The sequence below is a fragment of the Aedes albopictus genome, chromosome 3 (assembly GCF_035046485.1).
Source record: "Aedes albopictus strain Foshan chromosome 3, AalbF5, whole genome shotgun sequence".
Classification (NCBI taxonomy): domain Eukaryota; kingdom Metazoa; phylum Arthropoda; class Insecta; order Diptera; family Culicidae; genus Aedes; species Aedes albopictus.
Window position 1 is genome coordinate 181984426 of NC_085138.1, and position 26340 is coordinate 182010765.

General features: G+C 37.8%; 2 protein-coding genes across 3 annotated transcripts; one reads left to right on the plus strand and one right to left on the minus strand.

The window, feature by feature from the left end:
* Positions 1 to 319: 319 nt before the first annotated feature.
* Positions 320 to 14970, minus strand: LOC109414127 (superkiller complex protein 3). Of its 2 annotated transcripts, XM_029862810.2 has the most exons (8): positions 14740 to 14970; positions 14444 to 14652; positions 5540 to 7046; positions 5334 to 5369; positions 2378 to 2562; positions 1089 to 2315; positions 841 to 1015; positions 320 to 778 (listed from the first exon to the last, which is right to left on the minus strand). In XM_029862810.2, the coding sequence occupies exons 1-8, from the start codon at positions 14827 to 14829 to the stop codon at positions 422 to 424; spliced, it is 3786 nt and encodes a 1261-aa protein (XP_029718670.2). In that variant the 5' UTR covers positions 14830 to 14970; the 3' UTR covers positions 320 to 421. The 2 variants fall into 2 exon arrangements, with proteins under 2 accessions (XP_029718670.2, XP_029718671.2); XM_029862811.2 differs by lacking the exon at positions 5334 to 5369 and having other exon boundaries at positions 14740 to 14969.
* A 265-nt stretch (positions 14971 to 15235) lies between these two features.
* LOC109414128 (probable RNA methyltransferase CG1239) lies at positions 15236 to 16872 on the plus strand. Its single transcript, XM_029862812.2, has 3 exons — positions 15236 to 15488; positions 15720 to 15996; positions 16332 to 16872. The coding sequence occupies exons 1-3, from the start codon at positions 15387 to 15389 to the stop codon at positions 16802 to 16804; spliced, it is 852 nt and encodes a 283-aa protein (XP_029718672.2). The 5' UTR covers positions 15236 to 15386; the 3' UTR covers positions 16805 to 16872.
* The last annotated feature ends 9468 nt before the right edge of the window (positions 16873 to 26340 follow it).

Consider the following 26340-nt stretch of genomic DNA (forward strand, 5'->3'; position numbering starts at 1 on the left):
ACTAATTTTTGGGTGGAGATTCTGATTATGGAAAAAACCGGATACCCCTAAACAACCCAATTTTAAAAGACACGAACACGTTTTTAAATGGTTCCAGTGAGAAATTCGCTCTTTTAAGGAAGCACGACATTAGACAACGAACTAGCATGCAACGCCATTTCTTCTATAGAATTTCCTTGTCAGCATTAATATTTGCAGCATATCAGGGACATGACGCAAATATTATAATCTTATAATGGTCAGGCCCACTAACCCTTTTTGAATGGTGTACACGTGTACACCAAGAGTAATGTTCGGCTTTGAAAAAGTAAAAGTAAAGTTAGAGTAATGGAAAAAAATATATAGCATTCATTAATAATTAAACCCAATAAACACTATCCAAAAACATGCACTTTAAAACTCCAGTAGAATACCACCAAGCTTATTTTTTGCTAGGATCCATAATTCGAATCAACGAACTCCACGCCTCCTTGCAAGTGGGATCCACATGAATCGCCTTTTGGGCCAGTATTTTGCGCCGGTGTTCGTTGACCGGACGCACCGCTTCACTCGCAACCGCCAACCATTTGGCGGCATCTCTGGCCAGGGTGCTGCGCTGTTTGTCCTGCAAATCCAACACCAAGGCACTTTCCGCTATGTTACTGGCGACGACCAGGTTCTTCTTAGGGGTGCGATGATTTTTCAGCAGTGATATGGATAAAATCTGGCGGAGCTTGGGCCGGTCCGGGAACTTGTGCACTTGCGAAATCAAATAGGCTAACGATTGGCTCTTTTGTTTCTGGAATATGATTAGATGAAATCAGTGCTTTCGAGTATCGAAAAAGGAATTTAATAACTTACATTGCTGAAATAAAACTGGGAAACTAGATATACCACATGATGTCCATGGTGAACATCGTTTTCATATTTACGTAGTTCTTTGATGACTAGTTCTGTGAGAACGCTATCTTTGTGTAGCAATCCGAGAGCACATGCTGAGAAGAGAGCTTCAATCGGAGGTGTCGGAAGGGTAATGCTGAAAGATATGATGTTATTGAAAGATCTTTGTAGATTATGTACATAAATTAACGAGTGAGCCATTATCTTACCATTGAAATAGGATAGTTTTGGCATCGGCTTCTCCCTGGAAGGCATACACCATTGCAGACATAGCTATCAAAACGTAAGCCTTCTCCATATCGGTACTTGCCAGCCAATTCAGTGCACTTTCGTACTCGGCGTACGACTCCTGGAACTGTCCGGCTTTGAAGAAAGCCAACGCCTTTCCGATTACAGCGTGGTATGTGGCTTCTCCCACTTGCTGGTAACACTCGATCGCTTCCACGTATTTCTTCTGTTTCAATAACGAAAATCCTAGATCACAGAGAATTTGATCGCGCTGAGTAGTACTGGCTTTCTTAGCTGCCTTCTGGAATGCATCCGACGCAGTTTTCCACAACCCAAGACGATTACTGATATTTCCTAAGAAGCAGAGAGCCTCAACTGATGCTTCGTCATCCTTATCCGCGCAATGCCTAACGATCGAATCATGCGACACCGGCAAAGCATGCAAATTTTCAATGGCGAATTTATAATGCTTATTTTTCTGATAATCTTCGTCGTTTAGCACGGAACAAACCCAGTGAGGATATCCCAAAGCAGACTCAGCATGATATCCCAATTGTGTACAATGTCTAAACAAATCCATTGCTTCATCAGCATGACCAATTTGTTCAGCGATCAACGCTTGTCCGATCCAGGCATTCATGTATGTCGTATCCGTTTGTTGAGCCCTTCCGAAAGATTTGTTTGCTAAACTGATAGACCCTTGTAGTAAATACATTACCCCGAGGTTGCACCATGCCAAAGCAGCAGACTTGTTGTCCAACGAAACGGCCTCGATGAAACAGTGTTGTGCCAATGCCAAATTATTGATTTCCTTCGATGCACAGATCACGCCCAGCAGGTTCCAATTTTCCCACCGAGTAGGCTCTAGTTTAATCGACTGCTTCGCTGCTTCCAATGCGGCCTGCATCAGCTTCCTACTATCGTCTTGCGAAAAACTGAAACGTAAGGCCCGGCGATACTGATTGGAGGCCAGTTCATACCACAGTAAACTATCCTCTTGGTTGAGTTTTATTGCCCGACTGTAGCTCCTACTGGCCAGCTCGTATAACTTCTCACCCTCTAGTAGGGCTTGCCGGCGGTGTGTGACACCTGCTAAACTTCCTTCGATCGATAGTTGAGATCTAGGACTGGGGAACTCAGCAACGGTATCCAACATATTGCCCAGCATTTTCCACAGACATACAAAATTAGGTTTGATTTTGATAGCTCTGAAATGATGAACAAACTAATTATTCAATAATTCAACAGAATCTAAAAAATATATACCTACCGAGTTAAATAATCCACACACTTTTGTGCATGTTCTCGACTTCTTCCTAACAGTCTGCTTCCCAGATAATGATAGCAAAGGCCACTGTGGGCATCTGCCAGACCCTTGAGAGCAGGAAAATATTTATCGTTGCTAGTGAGCAGCCCCTCAAATAGTGGAATGGCGTCTCGGTGTTGTTTGAGTACCTTAAAACACACATGAATAAATTAGTTTGGCGTTTTCATTACCAAAGGCACATAAACAATTAACATAACATCAGTTTACTTGCAGGCAGTGGCGTAGCTAGATCTCCAAACAAATACATAATATTAAAAAAACAAACAAATCAAAATTGTTGCAATTCTAAGAATAATATTCGCAACAGAATCTAGAATCTAGAAGGGCCCATATAGCCGAGGCGGTAAACGCACGGGTATTCAGCATGACCATGCTGAGGGTGACGGGTTCGATTCCCGGTCGGTCCAGGATCTTTTCGTAATGGAAATTTCCTTGACTTCCTTGGGCATAGAGTATCTTCGTGCCTGCCACACGATATACACATGCGAAATGGTCATTGGCAGAGGAAGCTCTCAGTTAAAAACTGTGGAAGTGCTCATAGAACACTAAGCTGAGAAGCAGGCTTTGTCCCAGTGAGGACGTGATGCCAAGAAGAAGAAGAAGAAGAAGAATCTAGAATCTAGAGTAAGTAAAAGTATGTTCTAAGAGAAAATTATTAACCCTCCTAGGATAATAGGATTGTCGCACCACGATGGCGTTGTGCACGCCCAGTGTGCATGTCTGGGTCATATGGACCCCAACATCCTACTAGAATTAGTACTCTTGAATTCTTTTCGTAAGAACACAATTTATGTCTGTAGAAAGACTCAGAACTGCTTCTTGGCGAAACGTCCCCACAGGTACAAAGCTTGCTTCTCAGCTTAGTGTTCTATGAGCACTTCCACAGTTTTTAACTAAGAGCTTCCTCTGCCAATGCTCATCGTGTGACAGGCACGAAGATGCTCTATGTCCAAGCCCAAGGAAATCATGGAAGTTTCCTTTTTTGGATAAGTTCCTGAACCGTTCGGGAATCCAACCCGAACACTCGAAAAGTGTTGTGTAAGGTTGCCTTGCTTAGAAAACTGGGCAACCGAGAATGAAGAAGAATAAGAGTAATCATTATGAAGCTGATCCACCTAAGTGGAATCGTCCTCCAATCAGCCCTCGAAATGCTAGCACAAACTTAGATCGAGATGATACTTCGACTCCGTTTGCAGCCCTCTGTCGTCACAGTTATTTGGGACCAGTATTCGCTTGCATTGGTGAACTATCAATTCTCACTTTCAGGAAAAAAACGTCGATCTTGCAGCGCAGTGGCCGTGTCCCAGCGGTAACTTGCTTTCCGTCGAACCCACTTGGATAGTAGGACCGTTTTGATCCGAATGCCTTCAATCGGCCCCCGGACTGTTTGCACTAACCTAGTTCTAGATGATACTACGATCATTATCGCTACTGGATAACCAGAACGCAACGTAGCATCGTTGTAGAAGCTATCTTTGATTCCTCCCTGAGATCCCTCCGATGCAGTTGCGCCACTCGAAGACTTCGTTCATCTCAGTCGTTTCGGTACCTACGGCGTTTGGATGTGGACTGGAGAGAGAGTAGTCCAGCAACCTCATCAAGTTAAGTAACCTTAACTAAGATGGCTTGCGACCGCAAAAGTGGCGGTGCCCATATTATTACAGAATAGTTGATGCAACATTTACGCGGATAGCATGGGGTCTGCTTTGAGCATCTCTGCTGAATGCAATCGACCCCAGGAGTCTTATTGGACTTCATGCTTCGGATAGCTGTTTTGATCTTCTGCAGTGATGGGGCCCCAGAGCTGACGCGGGGAATTCACCGTACCCTAGGCGGATCATGACGAGATGTTAATGGCTGGTCGAAACTTGAAGAAGTTGTTGCAAGTGCTCAAACTACATTTGTTGGGACGGTGAGTAACTGACCAATAGCGTCATTCACATCCTCGGATTCATCCTTGTTCCACTTTATTAGGCGTCATGAGGTATCCAAGAGGAGGCGGCTATCGTTGATTAGAAGGTGATGGTCAGATGCGGTGTCAGCGCGGGTTGCCGTAAAACAGCTCACTGTTTTCTCTAAGGCCATGACGTCCCATTGGCGATTAAAAGTAGAGGTTATGTCGTGAAAATGAGGAAGTTTGAAAGGGAAATACCAGATCCCCATCAGTTTAATAATCAAGTTTTTGGTAAATGTATCGATGAAATGAATTTTTCTACCCCGATCCCACATTAAATTTTATCTGGAACGACTCAATCACTAAAATACGAAATGGGATTTCACAAAACTTAACCTCACTTTAGGAGGCCAATTGCAAGCTAAATGTATGTTCTGAAAACACAAAGGCAGTCGAAAGCTTGAACTTTTTGTAGTGTTGGCAGTCTATAATCTAGTTGCCAGTTCGTAGGATTTTCTATTCGCCAGACTGTATATATAGTGACTGTACCGTCTACCAGTCTCACGGGAACCTCAATCGTTCATTTCCACGTTCCCACGAGATTAAGAGTCAAATAAAGTTCTCTGTACCTAATTGAAGTACATATCCTGAGCCCCAGTCTACCCTAAGGAAATTTAATTTTAACTAGGTAGTATTAAAAGCTTTCCTCGAATGAGAGCCCCCTCCCCTACTAGCTACGCCACTGTATGAAGGTTTGGTGATATGATTCGTAGAAATATACAACTCTAATAAATAATAAAGTATTTGTTTGGTTTATGTGTGTTGCAAAAGAAGCACTTATCCAATAGGTTAAATTCAAGTGCCTGAGGAGATCTTATGGAAGCGAAATGCTTCAGTTTGTTTGTTTTACCTTTTCTGATGATATACACATTTCCAAGTAACGTTGGTAATTCTACCTGCTACCTGGGACATTGCACCACATATAATGAAATACATACGACTCACGTTTTCCAATCTGCATTTGTTAGATATTGCACGTTGCTGTTTTAGTTGTTTTGGTTAGAAAGATGAGATGTAGAAAAACAGGAAAACAATGTTATTGGTGTTAATTTTATCTAGCATGGTTGATTAGTGATGCATTGTAATTAAGAATTCAAACTTGTAGAGATTAATCATATAGTTATAAAGTAAAAAGTTGTTCAAATACTCACATTCTTGATGTTCGCCAACTGTAGCTTGGGGTATGGATTGTCCGGTTTCAGTTCGGCTGTTTTCTCAAACACCTTCATGGCCGAAGTGTACGACCCGCGGCCCATGTACGCATCGGCCAATCCTTCCCAAGCGGTAATGTTGTCCACGTCGTAGCGGATCACCGTACGGAATGCCGCAATCGCTTCGTCGTACGATTGCTGCCCCAGATGATGCAACCCAAGTAGCAGATGCGCCCACGACGAACTGTTCCCGTTGACGATGCTAACCGTGCTCTGGAGCAGCCGATGATTGGCGTCCCATTCCGAGAGTGTCCGGTATAGAGAACTGAGCAGTATAATGGCTTCCTTATGGCTGGGATTCAGCGAAACGGCCTTTTCCAAGCACTTCCGGGCACGAATGGTGTCCGTGTTGTGGATGTACAGTTTTCCTAACCAGTAGAAGCAATTTGTGTTTCCGGGTTCTAGCTTGGTGGCTTTTAACGCGCATACAAAACTTTTTTCGATGTTTGAATTTTTATAATATATTCTAGCTAACTCTAGAAGGCAATCACAGTCGTTTTCATGGTTTTGAAGAATTTCCTGGGCTTCGGATAAACAATTGTTCATTATTAGGTGTAATGAAGTTAAATAGTCGACTTTTGCGCTAGCTATGCCAGTTGATTTCAAACTAAGGATTTCTTCTTCAATATTATCAACGGTGTTCAAAAGAATTTTCAATTTCAAAAGGTAGTATAAAAGCTCGGAACTTGTGTTTTCTTTTAGGACATTGGCACTAATGGAATGAGCTTCTTTAAGTCTTTCTGGATCTCCATTCTCAACCAACGCTATGAAATAGTTCGGATTTACGATCTTCAACTGCCGATATATACTTTCCGCTAACCCATAAACTTTCTGAAGACAGTAGATTTCCGCCAATTCTTTAAGACAAATATTCCAATTCGGCTGGATTGCGTCAACCTTCTTCAGCAGTGTTTCAGCTTCTTTCAACTCTCCCGAGCGACTGTGAAGTATTCCTCTGGCAGCCAAGGCCAGTGCTGAGCCAGGATTCAACTGAATCGCTTCTTCAAACACTGCACTAAGAGGCTTGGACAACAGCGTTTCGAACTTTTTATGGGTTACTAAGTTTTCCGCATATGCTTTGCATATCCATTCCAAAGGGTAAATATCATTTTGAAATCTACTATTCATCAATGCCGCTTTCACGATCAGTTTCTCGTACATTTTCAAACGATGGAGCAGTTTCAAATAGCGTTTAAACTTCTCATTCAGGAATGGATCTTCATCGTTGCTAGTCTCGTAGTCCAGAACTCGTTCCACTAGGGTTTCGAATTTCGCTTCCAATGATTGGTCCGTCAGCAGAAGCTTAGATAGACTCGCATAAGCCGACCTTTTACGTTCCTCCTGATTGTTTTCAATTTCACGTTCAAATAACGGTATCACTTTGTCCAATTGAGACCCACTACGGGCGACGGTTTCAAGTTTTTTATGCAAATCGAGATACTTTTCCCTGAAATTTAATAAAGCAATTGAGGCTGAAACAAAACAATGTTGTAACTGGGGATACCATCTACCTATCTATGCTTGGCAAAAAATTTTATAATTCTAGATTTTTTAGTCTTTTATATGTAGTCGACATCCTGTACATACTTACATACACAACTCAGAAATTTTGAAGTACCGTAAAACGGGGTATCTTTGATAATGCGGGTAACTTTGATAGTGCGACAGGCATTGTATAGTTTATCTTATAACTATGATTTCTTCAACCAGTTAAGAAAAAGGCAAACGTAGATCAATTCTTTACATATGAAAGTTCATCTTAGACGTATTTTCATTAAAACCTAGTTTATATACAACTTTTTGGACAAAAAATAAAAATTGTTAATATTTTTGTCATTTGTCAACCCCTTCAAACAATCTGCTATACGACTTCGTTACAACTATTTTTTCAATGAACGGACTCTTATTCTCGTTAGAATCATCATAGTAGATTCCAAATCTGGCCTTGAATCTCTTAACGAAGTGTGTTTTTACGAAATGGAAGCAGTTTAGTAAATTGTGACATAAATCTCCATACATTGATAAACGCCTAAAAGTATGCAATGCCCTTGTAATTTCATGTAGATAAATCAGTGCTGTTTAAAATTTGTTAATAAAACATTAAAAACAACACAAAAAATAAGAGAACTCACCATGAATAGTATGTAATCATATGTTGATGTATCGTTTAACATATATTTTTACAAAGATAATGATTTTTGATAGCTAAATTCACTGTGTTTTTCACTCAGTACTCATCAAACACATTTTTATATGTAGAATTTAGTAAAAATCAATGTTTTGATATAAAAATTCTATCTGATATATTCCACAAGGCTTCTCTCATCATGTTCATACTCCTGAGGTTTTAATCTGTGATTATTTTTTAAGATTTGATGTGTTTTTCAGGGCATTATCAAAGTTACCCCAAAACGCAAATATGATTCTCACTCATATGGAAAACTAAAAGTCACCCAAAATATTTCAGATTATCGAATCTTTCAACTGCAATTGATGACTGATACCCCAGTACTTGTTTTAAAAATATAAAACTCGGGGAAATACTATTACATGGAAAAATATTAAGAAAATTCGCTGAAAAACTATCAAAGTTACCCCATTTTACGGTACTCTATAAAGGCAATTTCTGGTGCCTCGGCAAAGGATATTTTCCTACTGGGTATACTCCCAAGTTCCATATATCCGAGGCGGTAAACGCACGGGTATTCAGCATGACCATGCTGAGAGTGACGGGTTCGATTCCCGGTCGGTCCAGGATCTTTTCGTAAAGGAAATTTCCTTGACTTCCTTGGGCATAGAGTATCTTCGTGCCTGCCACACGATATACGCATGCAAAATGGTCATTGGCAGAGGAAGCTCTCAGTTAATAACTGTGGAAGTGCTCATAGAACACTAAGCTGAGAAGCAGGCTTTGTCTCAATGAGGACGTTACGCCAAGAAGAGAGAGAAAGAGAGATACTCCCAAATCGTGGCGTGATATTATACTGTACAGTTTACTCCAAAAGTGGGACGAGCGTCGTACGAAGAAGTAAAGATTTTCAGACCTATCAGTTTGATCTCTTCTCTTCTGAAATGCTTAGAACGCACACTCAGCGAAAAAAACTAGCGAAATTCATCGAAATACCTTATGAAAATTTGCTATAACTAATTCTTATGGATGACATAAGAATACCTTAAGAAAATTGATCGTGCTTGCTATGACAAATTTCATAAGATAGACTTATGAAAAGAACAAAAAAATCTTAAAATGATGCAGACTGGATTCGATCCATGAACGTCGGGATCACCGAGCTCGTGTTTTATCCACACGGCTACCGACGCTTGAGAATACCATGTTGCTAAACATGAATAAAAGCCAAGCTGTGAGACGATTTCACGTCATAGAGTGACCTTATGAAATTCATTCGAATCATTATGAATTATTTAAAGGCCGTTTCATAAGTTGGACCTTATGGAAATCTTAAGGTTATTTGGCTGAGTGCATTACGGATCATCACATCCGTGATGTTTATCTGGCCAACGTGCCTCATCATGTGAACCAACATGCCTACCAATCTGATTAGTCCACTGTGGCTATTTTACACAAGGTTGTAATACGGTATCGAGAAGGTTTTCGCTCAAAAGCAACCCTGCTTGGATGTTTTCTTAGATATCGATGGTACCTTTGACAACGTGCCTTTCAATGCCATATTGGAAGTCGCACGGGGTCATGGTATATCTCCTATGGATTCAACGAATGCTCGAGAACCGACATCTCTTCTCGACATTGCGTCAAGTAGCGATTAGGAAATTGGCTGTATCAGTCTTACTCACTTGTTAGACACTGCACCGTTTTTCAAACCGAAATCTTTGCTCTTATGTGCGGAGTGCAATCAGCACTTCAGCAGCATGTAATGGGCAAAGTAATATACTTCTGTTCAGATAGCCAGGCTGCTATTAAAGCACTTGCTTCGAACTCCATGTCGAAGATAGTTATCGTTTGTCGAACTCAAATCGAGGAGCTGAATTCAGCAAACGCTGTTCACCTTGTATGTGTACATGGCCATTCTCCAATCGCTGAAAATGAATTGACTGATGAGTTAGCTCGCACTGGAGCATCACATGACTTCATTGGCCCTGAGCCAGCTATTCCGGTATCCAAGTGTTAGGTAAAGCTTCAGATTGACACCTGGGCTGCCACTCAGCACAAACAATACTGGAATAGTTTATGGAATCATGTCGTCAAACAAAATTGTATTGTACTGAGCCATCTCTAGGGGTGGCAAAGTATCTAACAAATCTGTCAAAGCAGAATTGCAGCATGCTGGTTAAAGCGTTGATTGGCCACTGCCGACTCAGCTATCACATGGCAAATATTCAGCATGCTGATTCAGTTGCATGTGCTCCCTGTGAATCCGATTATGGAACTTCGTATCATTTGATAAAGGGTGATACGGTCAAAATTTGGTCACACAATTTTTTTCATAACTTTAGATTGCGTACACCAAAACAGCTGATTTTTGGACCAGTAATGCTACATTATATGTAGCTTATACCATAAAATTTTCATCAAAATCGATTGAGTATTGGTTGATATATAGACAAAACCATCGACCTACCTTTTTAAAATTTTGTACAAAGGCGCTCCATAGTAAATTTTCGGAAATTTAAGGTCAATAAAGCACAATTTTGATTATAGAACTACCAATACTGCTCCGATTTTTATCAAAATTTTACAGTACAATACTATTATGAAAATACGTTCTTTGTAAAATTTTGAGCCATTTTGTATGAATACTTTCAAAGTTGTAGCAGTTTGAATATGAAAAAAACTGACCGGGTGCCACTTAAGCAAATATAACTTTGTAACGGCTGGATCAAATTGAATGAAATTTTTACACAACATTTTGATATGCATACTTCACAGACAGAAAAATTTTCATTGAAATCGGTTAAGTACCTCTGGCTCTATAAATAAAACAGCAAAAATGCGTGAATCCTCTTTGCACAAAATTTTAAAATTGCGGATCTCAGGGTTCAACAATATCTCCGCAAATACTAGACCGATTTTGATGAAAATTTTATGGTACAAGCTACATATAATGTACCATTACTGATCCAAAAATCAGCTGTTTTGGTGTACGCAATCTAAAGTTATGAAAAAAATTGTGTGACCAAATTTGACTTGACTTGACTAAATTTGACAAAATTTGACCACCTAAACATATATAACTTTGTAACGGCTGGATCGAATTGAATGAAATTTTTACACAACATTTTGATATGTATACTTTACACACAGAACAATTTTCATTGAAATTGGTTCAGTATTTCTGGCTCTATAAAAAAAGAGTAAAAATGTGTTCTTATTTTTCAATCCCCTTTGTACAAAATTTTAAAATTGCAGTTTTCAGGGTTCACAATATCTCCGCAAATACTAAACCGATTTTGATGAATATTTTATGGTATAAGCTACATATAATGTACCATTACTGGTACAACAATCAGCTGTTTTGGTGTACGCAGTCTCAAGTTATGAAACAAATTGTGTGACCAAATTTTGACCGTATCACCCTTTATGTAACTGTTCAGTTTTTGCGCAACTGCGTTTCCGAGTACTCGTTCATCGCCATTCCGAGTACTGGAGGTAAAACCAGTTCGTGTGCAATCCCGTCGTTCGATGCTAGTATCCGAGTGATTGTTTTTCAGTTCGTCGGGTATTCGCATGGACTACCGGAGAATCAGCGAGTGGGGAGAACGAGTGAACATTTAATATGGTTTGGACGGCATTCTAAATTTGGATGCTGAGACCGAAGGCAAACATAGAAAACTAGCTGAACAGGATTATTCGATGAGTTCTTCCTTATTGTTACCGTTTGAACATGGCATACATGGGGATTTCGGAGGGGTAGCCTAAGGAAGTTAAATGAACTGGTTTCCGGGCAAATGTTCGTGAGGTGGCCAGGGCGCCAGGCTTTGTCACTAGATAACAACTATCATGTTGCTGAGCTGTTACAAAAGTGTCGATTTAGAAACCGCAAAATCCGCGCCAAGCCATTTGAAACTCGCGCCGAGGTCATCAAATCCGCGCCATTCAAAACATAAGGATGACTCAAATTCATAAAAAATCTCTTCATGATTTTTGTTGCACTCCTGGTGAAATGCATTTATTTCAGATAAATTGATTTTTAACTATTACTATCCCATGATTTTGGATGACAACATCTAAATTTAACAAGAGCATACTGTAAAGAGGCTAGTTTTTTTTTAACCCTTCAGCGCGCGCGCTGTTGTAAAAAGTACAACACTACCAAAAAACCTCGCTTTTCGTATACAGCGCGAGCGCGGTGCAGTTTCGGTTGCTTGATGGCGCGCGTCCTGGAAGGTTAATTAAAAAAAAGGTTTGGATCAATAGTTTTTTGATGGATTATCAATCAGGGTGCCTACTATTTTACGAAAAAAGGAGCATTCTTGGCGAAATTTTTGAAATAATTTATAATCAATCAAAGAATATGGTAAAAATCCAAAAACCCAAAAGATCATTTCAGAGAATTGTATGAAAATTTTCAGAGACTTTTTGAAAAATTTATGGAGCTTATTATGCAAAGATACAAATGGATTAATACTAGTGAGATTTATTGATTAAATCACCAATAAATTTTATTCCTAAGGGTGATATTTATGAAAAAGGGAAAATGTAGAATAAAAGATATGTAGAAGAGTATTAAATCATTTGAAAATGTATGCTATGAGTTTCAGGTCATACAACACCCTTGGAAAATCGGTGAGGGTTTCTAGAATGTCCTCAATCTTAGGATTCCGCAAGCTTCGACGATTTCGAAGTATTCTGTATTCTGTAAAAGAAGTATTTCTCCAAAAATGCTACCAAGAAACCCTTTTACTCTTTAATAACTATGCCCACAACGCCCCTCCAAACAAGTGTTCTGATTGTAAATCATAGTTTTTAGCAAAAAAAAAAAATTCGGCAGAAGTTCTCCTAAATTGATTCAGGAATTTCATCAAATCCGTCATTCCGAAACTCATCCATAATGAATCAAGAAAATGTTGCGTGTATAAAAAAATCTTATGATTTAATATTCTATCCAGAGTTTTTCAAAAGCTTTTTCCATGCAATTTTCTAAAAATACAATCGTAAAAATCTCCAGGACGTCTTATCTGATCTTTCTGTTTTGATTTCTTACGACACACACAGTCTACAAAACCAATGTTTTTTCTACTATATTCTGTTAAATTTGACTAGAAAATTCAACTAAATGTTTCTCCAAAACTTCGTTTTTTTTTTGCAAATTCCAAAAAAAGCTTCCACAATCATCAAGAAACTTTAGCAATTATTTCAGAAATCTTGCCATGATTCAGTTTTTTTTTTTCGAACCTCAGGTATTACGCTATTAGTCCCGTCCAAACTCCAAAATTTGAAGTCTATCCAAAATTTTACCCAAAAATTTGTTTTCGGGCTTAAGACAGAAATTACTTCAAGAGTTTAACTAAGAAATTCACAAGAGGATCTTCTCAGTTTTAACGAGCGTTTAGTGCGGTGGAGTGTATCTAGCACTCCAAGCTAGGGACTATTAAAATTGTTTTTACGCAAGTTTAAAATCCCATAACTCTCATTTAAAAATGCCATTTCCGCAAAATCCGCGCCGAAATTAGCAAAAACGCGCGAAATCCGGGCAAAACGCAAAAACCGCGAAAAACGCAAACTTCGCGCCTCCTGTAACATCCCTGATGTTGTTTTCCGAAGGTCTCCAGTAAATTTAACTTACCCTGCTACAACAAAATATCAGGTAGATCATTCCGTTCCGGTATGACTCTGCAGCCTTAGGTAATCCTTGTGCTGATGGTGGGTACACAATCATCATCATCATCATCATCATAAACTGCGTTTCCGAGTACTCGGTAAATACTTATAAGTCAGTTTCACTTAATACGTTATTAACCGTTATGTGGCCGGCAAACTTTTTGCTTTTTTCTACACCGTGTATTTTAAATGGGTGCTGGGTACCCGGGTACCCTGCCGGCCACATAAGGGTTAAGTAAAACTGACTTCAAAAACTTGAATCTTCAGGACGTTCTGGTGTTCTTGACCCGCTGTGGTAAAGAGCTATAGGCTCTCTTTACGCTTTATGCGTTACCAAAGATTTTTTTAATTTATTATATTTGGCGTTACCACAGTGCTATTTTCAGGGCGCTGTTAGAACCCATTGTGGTACGCTTATGCGCGTATGACGATCCTATTCCCTTCTCTGCTCTTTCCCCTGTCCCATCCTTTTTTCCTTCTCTTCTCCATCAGGTAAATGATGAATAGGCTCGTGTTCATGGCGATGACACAAATTTCCCAAATGGAGGAGAACGTGCCTCTGGAGCCGACCTACTGATACCTGATACAAGACAGAAAAGTCTTGCCTTTTTCCGGATGGACACATGTGTCAAGACAAAACTGTTCTAAGAGGAAAAGAGGTGTCTGGCCATAATCAACGGTCCATTCAAATTTCAAAAAAGTTGCCTACTGGGGACAAGACAAAGGGGTCCTGAGATTTAATCTAAGTTGTTTATGGACAATGCCTACCTGCCCCTATCCTCATCCTGATCATAATCTCCTTCCTTATTTCTCTCTCTTGCCACAAATATTCCAAATGGAAGATATCGTGCCTCTGGAGTTGCCCTTCCAATAATATTTTACATTGTAATTTTGTCGAAGGCGTTAACCTGCTAATATAGCCGACCTGAAAGGTCAAGGAAAGAACATTACCTACATACTTATTTTAAACATTATTTTATGCAATTTTTTTGAAATTTCGTCAACAAAGATGGTATCCCCAAAATGCAACTACAGCGGTAACTTACGATGTCAGCTCCAGTAGCCTCCCGCACACATCCGGAAGGTCCGCATCGTCTGCACAGCTGGCCAGTCCTTGTAGTGCCACCGTGGGATCGCTACTACAGGTAAGAGCACGCTTCAGATAATTGGCCGCCTCCCGTTTGTCGGTGTCCTGATAGCAGGCACCCATCAGCAGCAGGGCCATATAGTTTTCAGCGTCTTCCTTGAGGATTTTCTGTAAATTTGCAAAAGGAAAATTAAATTTCTTCCTATTCGAATTTTGAAATGAACGAATCGCGTAACATAAACAAAGGGTACTTACGTTGCACAACTTGATGGCTTCCGAAAACTTTTTATTTTTAACGGCCTCCCGTGCGTCCTTTAGCGCTGCTTTTATTTCCTTCGACGACATTCTTATCAGGTTCTACCAAAACAGGCGCAAAATCTAGAATTTTTAATTTATTTTAAAGAATTTCGTGAAGCAAAGGATGCAAAACACCGGCTGCTGCCGATGCGATTCGTATTTTTTGACGTTTATGATTTTTTGTCTTGTCACCAGAATGCAGCATTGGTCGATAGAATTTGCATAAAATATCGATTTTACTCCCTAACAACCGATCGCCCATTTCTATGGATTGATGCACCAAGCGAAAAGAAGAAGAAGTTTTGACATCCAAGCGGTGTGCCGTCGATTAGATCCTCGTCGCTGATTGGTCGATGGATGTAAACGGCACACCGCTTGGATGTCAAAACTCTTCTTCTTACCGCTTGGTGCATCAATCAATTGCCGGCCACCAGCTCTCGTATTGTTTACATCGCGGTGCATCTGAACCGGCGACGGCGGCGGCAAGCCAGCACAAGTCGCAATTTCTGTGAACTCGCATCGCGGTAAAACGTTTACAAAAAAATCCTTTGAAAACTGTTGTTAATATCACTAGAAGTGTTGAGTATTCAGTAAACAATTTCAAAATGGAAAACCAGAGTGCTACAATCAAACCAGAACATCAAGAAACGGACGAATCTTCCCGGGAAAATGTTCCGAACAACGCTGCTCAAACTGTTTCAAAAAAGGTAAGCATTAGACTGGTCCAAGTACCTACCTTTAGTTCTAATAAAAAATTTGGCCGAATAACAGCGATAATCAGGGCCGTAATGGTCGGGTTTTTGCGGATTTAAACATAAGAGGACCCACGCTTCAGTCAAATGGCTGGTCAATAAACATAAAATCGCCGCTAATATACCAATTGAAATAAGAGATTGGCAAGACTGTTTTCTAATGTTGAACTATATTATCTCTTCTAGCGTCGCCATAGCGATAACGACTGCCCCGCGGAGGAAGCCGTGAAACCCAAGAAAATTTTCAAATACGGAAACTACAACCGGTACTACGGCTATCGAAATAAGAACGAATCACCGATGGCGGATGTTCGCCTTCAGGCTTTCATCTCCCTCAAAGACAAAATAACTGGAAAGCAAATGTTGGACATTGGCTGCAACAACGGTTCGCTGACTCTCCTGATAGCGAAACATTGTCATCCCACTAGGACCGTTGGCATCGATATAGACGGTGATTTGATTGGTAAGTCTCCTAACCTTAAGGTCATATCATAGACTCCAACGTGAGAAAATACACTTTAAACAGAGACCTTAAGCTTAAACCAACTTTCACACAGCGATCGATAATATAGAGAATCCAATATTGCCCGAAAGTATACCATGTTTAAACAACTAGAAATTCAACTAAGAATCAAAATTTTAGATTTTTGGTGCATTTTACAAAAAGCCTTCCTAGCAAAAGTTCCAGCTAGTTAAAAAAATAAATGAAAATGTTGCTTGTCCTAATCATTTTGTCTGTCCCCTATATCTACCTTATTTACGCTAACTGACGTACCTACATACAATATTTCATTTCAGGAAGTGCCCGACGTCACCAATCAAACATGCTAAAGTCCTGTACCGATGATGAAGACACATTCAAAGTCTTGAAACGCGTTGAGTTTAGAACGGCAAACTACGCTTATCAGGACGAATCTCTCCTGGCTAGCGAGAAACCTCAGTTCGATGTGATATTGTGCCTATCGGTGACGAAGTGGATACACCTTAACTTTGGAGATGCCGCAGTGAAGCTCACCTTCAAGCGCGCCTATCGCCAGTTGAACGAAGGTGGCATTTTTATACTGGAGGCGCAGCCCTGGAGCAGTTATAAGAAGAAAAAGAAACTAACGGATGCAATATTTGAGCAGTTCAAACAAATCGCTTTCCGTCCGGATGAGTTCAATCGGTACCTGCTGGGCGATGAGATTGGCTTTCGGGAGATGTTTGAGCTCAAGATAGCCGATCATGCGGTGAAGGGCTTCCGAAGGCCGATTTATGCGTTTCGGAAATAGGAAGGTAAGTCAAATGTGATATGCAGTTGTTTTGTTGAGATAAAAAAAAACTAAGTGAATTCGACATATTGGACAATGAGCCGACTTCTTGGGAAAGAAACACTCCTATTATTTTTAAAATATTTATTTGTCATTTTTTACACATTCTGCTATTCTACTATTATCAACGCATCCCCTGGCATTTGCCCATCTGCGTTGTCTGGCAATCTATGAAATAGAATGAGTTAAGCCAGTGGCGTAGCAAGGGGGGGCGGAGGGTGCGGTCCGCACCGGGCCCCCGAATCTAGGGGGCCTTCAAATCAGGGCAGGTCTAGTGTTATAAACCTTCTCTGATTTGGAGGCCCCCTGAATTCGGGGGCCCAGTTTGAATAAAGTTCTGTGATTAGCGAAAGATTCCTACATATAAGTATAAGTTAAATACTTGCCGATCTGCTGATAGGTATGTAGGGGCCTCTTCGTGATTATCAAGAGATTTTGGAATGGGGAACACAGATGGCTATTTTGTGGTTGTATTATTAACAATTATAAATGTACACACTTTATTCATGTAGTTTCGTTAGTTTTTTTTATATTAATTTGACTTACTCTTTGCACCTGCAGGAGCCCCAAAATACAATAAAAAATGGGTTCGAAATCAAAATTGAATTTTACGATATTCAGTACCGATATGGAAGTATAATTCATGAGCATTATGAAAATGTCCCTGATATCCTAACCACAGAACCAAACATAGGTGTTGATTTAGCATAAGATAGCACCTGAAATTCAGGGGCCCCATATATCTAAATTAAGAACTGAACGCATGTTACGTTCTTGAAGGGTTTCTGCGGGAATTCCTTCGGGCAAGAATATATTTTTCGATTTATCAGGCAGTTACTTCAAAGACTTCTACAGAAATTCCTCTATGATTTACTTCAGAACTTTTTTCAGGGATTGCTTAAGAAAACTTTCTAAGCATTGGTTTACGAACTCCTCCTGACATTTCTTCAAGAATTTCTTCAAACAATTATCAAGAAATCCTTCAGGAATTCCTTTGAAATTTTTTTGTAAGAATTTCTTCAAGAAGTCGTTCAGAAATACCATTTCGGAACCGTTCATAAAGCCATTCAAGGATTATATCATGAAACTCTTCAAGAAATCCTTCAGATCAGGGTTGTTAACGTTAATCAACGATTAACGCCGTTTCGTTGATTCGCTAACGTTAATTGTAACGATCAACGATTCTTCCGTTGATTTTTTGGATTCGTTGATCAACGTTAACGTTAACGCTGAGCGTTGATTTAACGTTAACGACTCCGTTAATCTTACGTTAATTACTGTATTCAATGGAAATTCGATTAAACATTTTTTGGATTTTTTTTTATCGTCCAACATAATTAATTTTGATCGATTGAGAGCATCCAGCTTTGTAATAGTTATTTATGTAACGAGTTGCAAAAAGTTGATTTTTTCAGCACGAGTCGTACATTTATCCAACAAGACTTGCATTATGAAAATTATGCAACTATTTTTCATTATGCAACTCATTTCAGTTGCATTATGAACCAGTTCGGAAAAGTTGATCATTATGATACCAAAATGAGCTAAAAAAATAGAAATTATGATACTGAATTGCATAAATATATTTATGCAATTTAGTATCATAAATTATATTTTATGTAACTCATTTCGGTATCGTAATGGCCAACTTTTTCGAACTGGTTCATTATGCAACTGAAATGAGTTGCATAATGAACAATAGTTGTATAATGTTCATAATGCAACTCATTTGAGTTGCATTATGAACATTATGCAACTCAAATGGGTTGCGATATGAAAAAATCATTGCATAAAATTTTGTATGGAACTCGTTGCAAAACTCGATTTTTTCAGCACTCTTCGTATTTATCCAACTCGGCAGGCCTCGTTGGATAAATGTACGACTCGTGCTGAAAAAATCAACTTTTTGCAACTCGTTACATAAATAACTATTATTATAAGATATTCATATGTCATATATTTTAAAATACTGATCAATAAATGTGATTGCAGCAAGTTTTAATATTTATTATAAATTTTATTCTAAAGCTTATAAAAGTTATCAAATCCATGGAATACATTTTGTGTGGTTGATTTTTTTTATGAGGCAGTGGCAGAGAAACCTGCTAGTTTTGGAAATCTTCGGGGAATTTCATCCAACATGAACTATGTAATTTGTGGGCATTCGGGTATAGGTGTGGTTGCAGTGAGACGAAAGTGACATAACTCAGATTGTGTAGATGTTACATTTTAGTATGAATATGACCCCTACATTCCATGAATTATTAAATGATTTTAAAATTATGCATGATAAATCCCACACGGAAAATTCTGGTATTTTTTATTGTCATTACACGACGTCTTGGGAGGCAAAAATGTTGAGAACCTTATTTTTTCCGATCATTTACTTCCTAGTTTCTCAATTGTCAATGGAAAATATTTTGAATCATTTAATAGATTTTCAAATTTTTTGTATATACTATGTAGTTGTTTTGTCGGCACGCGAAGCTTTGAATTCATTTTGACCAATTGTTCGCTTTCGTACCCATTAGCTAACCCAACATTATATGTGGCAACTCTTTAAGCGACATATTGGAACATTGCCTAGTGCGCGAAGAGTTATTAGTCCACTAATATGGGCGCCTTGTCATGGTATGTTTCACGAAATTACAGCGACCTTGATCATTCTAAATAAAAGCATAAGTGAGAAAAAACGTCCGACAAAACAACTAGAACAAATGCAATTTTCAGGAAGTAGGGTAATTTTCCAATTGTTGCACGGCTGAAAATTCGCCAATTGTTGCACACCTCATACGAATAACATGGAGTGTGCAACAATAGGCGGGAGTTTTAAGCCCTGCAACAATTGTAAACTTACCCTAATACGCAATGATTCAAAATATTTAAACCGCCCAGGAAACCGCCATTAAAATAACTTCAAGCAAACTTTAGTTTTGCTACTTACATTATTTCTCGCGTTTGGCAGTGCAGCAGCAGGGATTTTCATGTCCTGCATTCCAGTATCCAGATTATGCGGGAAACATATCTTGAAAACTTGAAGAAATTAAGAGAGCTTCGTCGAGACGTCCAAGAAGATTTTTGCTCTATGAAGGAAGGCTTCAGGCACCGGACTTACATGCAACGCCCAGTGTCACAGCCGAAAACATATCTGCGGCGGAAATCGGACCCCAGCTCGAAATAGCTTATTTCTTGATGAAGCCGCACGGACACGAAGTGATCGAACTGACTGGAGATTGCCAAAATGATGACTTGAAATGAATGAAAAATTTTGACATGTGCTTGGCTACTATGATTAGCTCAAACAGTGATTTCGATGAGTCATATTTTTCAGATTCCAAATTACATTATATAAAGTAACGCTAGAATCAACGATATCCGTTGACGTTAATTCAACGCATTTCGTTGACGTTAACGTTAATTGCCATAAAAATCAACGCAACGCCGTTGACGTTGATTTTGGCGAAAATTAACGTTAACGGCGTTAATCGTTGATTAACGTTAACAACCCTGCTTCAGATGGACCTCAAGGAATTTCTCCAAGAATGATTTTAGAGATTTCTTCAAGAAGGAATCTTGCAGTAGTTCCTCATGGAAAATATATTTAATGATTTTTTGAGATTTTTGAAGCCATACCCGGATCTTTGGGAGATTTTCCAAAGAAATTTGAATGTATTCCCGAAGGAACTCTTGTAGAAATGTCTGTAGGATTTTTTGTAAAAATTTCTAAAAAAAATCTTTAAGAATCGCCTATAGACTGTTTCAGAAATTATAAATACACTAACCATTAACTACCATTTCAATTTGAATACAATATCCAAAAAAGTTTCTTCTAAGTCTTATAGTAAACATGCCAACGAAGCAAATAATACCAATTTTGTTGATGTTTGTGGTAAAAGTTAAAAAATAGGGCCCTGTAAACTAGATGGTTAAATTTTGGAGTTGCACAAAGTGATCAAAAAATGTAGCATAGTAGAAAAGAAAAAATCTCACAGATAAAATATTCAATTTCCAAACACAATAATAATTGCTGTATCGATAATTAAAGATATTTCTCGATTGGTAAGAGCAATTTTTACTGAAATATTTGATCAAGAACCACCATTGCCTTCTTAATGCAAAACTTTTTGTTTCAAATTTTTCAACAACACCAGTAGCAACAAACGTAAAGCAAACGAATGTCTTAATTACTGCTTACTCCATTCGTTTTTATGGTATGACAAGCTTAGCCATCTGAAGGATCGAATGGGCTGAAAAATCAGTTCGTTTAGATTAAATGCGTTCAGGACAGCTAAGAAACTGTGTGGTAGTTCTTATGTTCCGTAGAAAACCTTAAAAAATAAAAAACTTGATCTCCGAAAAACTGTTGTGAAAATGCCATTATCGATTTTTCCCAAATTTTGATCAAGGCATTCCTTAGACAACTTGTTGAGAAAGCGAATGTGATAAAAATTTAGATATTTTTTGGTATTTAGTGATAAATAATGTTGAAATCATTAAAAAACAACTTTGTGCAAATGCAAATTTGAATAATTTCGTTATTTGTCAGAGAACTCGACTGTTCTTTAACATATCAAGACAATTAAAAAGAAAATTTAAAAATATGGAGTACAATATGCTATACTCTGAAAGAAGTTGGTAAAAATCAAAATCTGAACTGTTCAATTTAGATTCATAAGTTTGGTTGGGAAAAACGTTTGAGCTTCAAATTGAAATTTAAACAAACAATTTAGAAGTTGCCCCTAGAATTGCCTTGAAGCCACTTCAAGAACTTGTCAAGAAGCTTTTACAAGAATTTCTTTTGAATCGCTCCAAAAAGGTTTCCTGGATTTTCTCCTGAAATTTCTTGTGGAGTTGTCCGAGAAGGTTTTCGAGAAATTTCTTGAAGTTTATTTTAGTTTTTCTAGAATTCTCTAGGAACATCTCCAAGAACTCCTCTTAGATTTGCCTTTGGAACTGCCCTGAAATTACTTCAGAAATTCCTCATTAATCGTTTCCAAGAATTTCACCTAGAATAGCTTCCGGATTTTCCCGAAAATTTTCCAGGAGTTTCTTGAAGATTTTAGTAAATTCTTTCCATAAGTCTCTTCTAAAGTTGATGCAATACTTCATCATAAAATTTCTTCAAAATTTAGATTTTTAACAATTGTTTCCGGAAGTTTCTTCAACATTATTTTCTAAAGTTGCTGCATAAGTTGCTTCAAACTTATTGTTCAAATTTTCCTCAGGCGTTCTAAGCATCTTTTGTGTCTTGATGCAGTTGGTTTTGGAATCTTGTTTGTAGTTACTCCTAAAAATTCTCTTTTTGTTGCTCGAGGAATTTATTCTAAAGTTGTTAAAGAAATTTCTGTTAGAGTGGCACCAAAAAAATTTTCTAGGAGATGTTTCTATAATTTCCATGCAGTATCGTCACAACTTTCTCATTGAGTTTCTCCATATATTTCGCTTAGAGTTGCTTAAAATTTTTCTCCAATAATGTGTTCTGGAGTTTCTCCAAAAATGTATCCAAAAGTTTCTCCAAAAAGGCACAAGAGACGCTTTATGAATCTCGCCTGAGATTTTTTTTCTTTAAGTTCGTTCAGGAGTTTCGCTTGGACAATTCAAATTGGATTCGTAAGAATAGAAATTTAAACAAACAGTGAAAATGAAACAATATTGGCAACCAAGTTGAGAATTGTTGAGAATTTTGTCAAAAGCTTCGTGCTTTGTGTTGTATGTTCTTCGGAAAGGCGAAATGTGAAATATTTGCTCAGCGTTGCATTGACTGCGCTTAACAACTGCAAATAATTTTTAAATGATTCAAGATTACATCTTTAACAAACTTTCATTTGATTCGTACCACTTATAAATAACTGTAAGCTAGCTTCGTGACTTAGCTGAAATACCGAAATATTTCGGAGTTGCGATTTCGAATCTTACCAAAACGGATTGTTCTTTTTGTGTTCAACACTGTGAAATTGATCAGCAATTTTTTTTTTGTTTGATTTCTTAATGGATTTAACGAGTTATTTCAAATAATCGTTCAAAAACTTCGATTCGTCTTAAAGTACTCCGCGGGCCGCATCTTAAGGCTTGTAGGGCCGCATGCGGCCCGCGGGTCGCAGGATGAGCACCACTGGCCTAGATAATTTCTTAAGAAATCAATGACGGAAACCCCAAAGAATTCCAAATTCTTTGGTGCAAATAAAAAAAAACGATCTTCAAAAGAATTTCCGCAGGAGGCCTTGGGTGAATTTCTGTAAGACCCCCTGAGGAAATTTGTGCAGGAATTCTTTAGGGATGAATGTGTCCATTCTTGTTGGGTTATCTGAAGAAAAACTTCGAGAAATCCATGAACGAATCTTTATACGTAACTTGAAAAACAAAATCCTTGTTGAAAAGATAGAGGAATTTATGAGGAAATCCCTGCAGGTATGATTACTAAAGAAATGCCTGAACAAATTCTTTAGAAATCCTTAAGGACTTCCAAGAAAAATCGTATGAGGCAGTGCAAAAAGAACCATTGAAGAAGTTTCTTGAAGGAACTCCAAAGTATTCCTCTGAAAAAAAGCTGAAGAGAACATGTGGGAATCTTTTGTGGATATCTTTAAGAAGCTCTTTATAGAGTTCTTGGGATTACATAATACTGAAGAAAATTCTTCAAGGAATTGAAGAAGAAGTTTCCTAAGGAATCGCTGTTGCAACTTTCGCAGAAAATCTTCGAGGAATTTGTAAAGAAGTCCTTGAAGTATTTCCCAGATGAATCGTAAAAGATATCCAAGAAAGAGTTCTTGGAGCTCCGCACTTGAGAAAAAAATATTGATGAAATCGTTAGAAACATTTCGTTAGAAGTTTCGTGAAAGAAATGCGGACGAAATTGGTGTAATCGCTAAAGAAACCTTTATCAATAGAAAAAAAAGCTGATAAAAACCTTGGAAGAATTCCTAAAGGATTCATTGAGGAATTCCAGTAGAATCTCTTGGAGCAATTCCTGAGAGAATTTTTACATCATTTATTACAATTTTTGAAGTATTTCTTCGGATTTTTTTTATCTATTTCAGTAATTAATTCGGAAATCCGTGTACAGATTCGTTAAGGAATATCTTTAAACATTAATTTGAGAATTAATTCGGCAATTGCTCTGAAAATTTCCTTTGACGATATATTTTAATAATTGTTAGGCATTTCCTTTGGAAACTTCTTCAACTAATTCTCAGAAATGCTACAAAAATGGCTTCTGATTTTTATTTTTACGAACTTCTTTAGATTTCTATTTCTACGAAAATTTGGTTGGGAATTCCGTCTGCAACTTTTCACTGACTTTTTTTTGACAATTCGTTTGAGAAAACCTCTGGTAATAACTTTCGGAATAACTGTAACACTTTTCTGGAAACTTCTATGCCAATCCCTACGGGAATTGATTGGGTAATTCATTTGGCATTTTTTTTTGGTAATTTATTCGGTGAGTTTTCTGTGAGTTACCTGAAAAAAACTTTCAAATATCTTTTGGCGGCTTTTTTTTGGCAAATTCTTGGGAAATGCTTTGATTGGATTTGATCCGAAAGTTCATATAAGAGTATTCTTGGAATTTTCTCTGCAAATGTTTTTGAAAACTATTTCGGCATAACTCTTTTGGAATTTCTCGGCAATAATGTTCAAAGTTGAATTAGGTTATTATTTTTGAAAATATCTTTGACGGAACTTTTTGAAATTCTTTGGGTTTGGAAATTTATTACGGGATTCAGCAATTTCTCTAAAAGTTCTACCAGCGGTCCCTTTGCTCATATACCTGACAATAACTATTGTAATTCTTTCAATAGCACAGCGTAACAAAAATTAACTTTTGGTCTGTCTCAAGAGCAAATTAATGTGTCTCTGACAGATTTTGGGCCGCGGTTATGTTAGGTACGATACAAACCACCCTCCAAAAGTTGCATGCAAGTTTACATATTGACATAAAATGCTTAAATCTTTCAAATTTGATTTGATAAAACGAAATATTTTGCGTGAGTCGTAAATTTAGATGTCAATTGACCATTTTAGCTTTTAATTGCTTAAAAAAATATTTCCATGCTTAACGGCTTGCAGTCAAAAAAGCCCAAAATCGTATATTTTGCCCTATAAATTGAGGTATAGCTCAAAATTGTGGCGTCCTGAAACAAATCTGGGCCCGGATTCGGATCCAGCGGCCCAAAACCTGTCAGAGACACATACAGGTACTTTGAAAATTAATTAGTCGATTCGTTTGTAAATTTAAGTGGCAACTTTTGAAAGCTTCTTTGGCAATTCCTCTGTAAATTTCTTCTGATAATTCTTTATTAAATTCCGAGAGATGCACCAGGCCAAGGCTGACAGTCTCTAAAATAAAACGAATTGAATTGAGTATTAAATTCCGTCTGTTATTACTTTTGATGTTCTATGAGATACATCTTTGCAAATTAAAAATAAATCCACGAATTTACAACGAAACGACCGAGAAAAATCTCAAGAGAATTACCAAAAGAATTTCCAAAAAATTAATATGATTACCAGAAGAGATCACAAACCATTTTCTAAAAATGTATGAAGAATTTTCTATAGAATTTCTGTGAGAATTGAAAGAATTCTTTTTTTTTTGAGTTTCTAAAGTATTCATTGGAGGAATTTATGAATCCTTGAATAGGCTTATTAGAGGAATTTCTAAAAAAAATCTAGCAAAAACACTCAATGCATCCCCTGGAGGAATTCCTATGGAATTTCTTGTAGTAATTAAATAAATACATGAAGAAATCCTTGCATAAAAAGACCCCAAAAGATTTCTTGTACAGAATTATTTGTAAAATACCTGGAAAAATCAGTTTAGGAATGAATGAATGAAATCAATTGAAGAAACTCTAAGAGAATACTTGAATAAAATCTGAACGAATCTTCGGGCAAATCGCAAGAGAAAAGAAATCTCTGGAAAAAATCCTGAAGGAATTTTGGAAGCAATTTCTAAAGACTGCCTTAAAGGAAATCTTTCAGAATTTTGAATAACCTTTGAACATTTCCTAAATCCTTGGAGAGACTTCTGGAGAAGTTATTTGTTTTGATAAGATAGGATATCTGTTTCTTTACTATTTAGCCACTTACGCTGCCATTTTTATCCCACTCAAAACAATGGAATGGAATTTGTTCTGTTTCTTATTTTTGTATATTTGTTAGAAGTGAGCACGGATTATATAAAAAATAACGTAATAATTCTGGAGGAATCAATCATAAATTCTGGAGAAATAGATTTTTTTTGAAAAGTGCCCAGAGGAATACTAGCAAAAATTTCTGAGTTGATGGATATTGAAAAATTCGTTAGAGGAAGTCCAGAAGGATTTTTCGCAAGAATTCCTACAGAACTCTTACAGAAGTCTATCTAAAAATTTAATTAAATTAATTTAATTTAATTAATTTAATTTCTTCAGTAGGAATCCTTGGAGATTTTGTTTAATTAAGGTACACCGGGGCAAGTTGAAACGGGTGGGGCAAGATGAAACACGAAGTTTTGATAC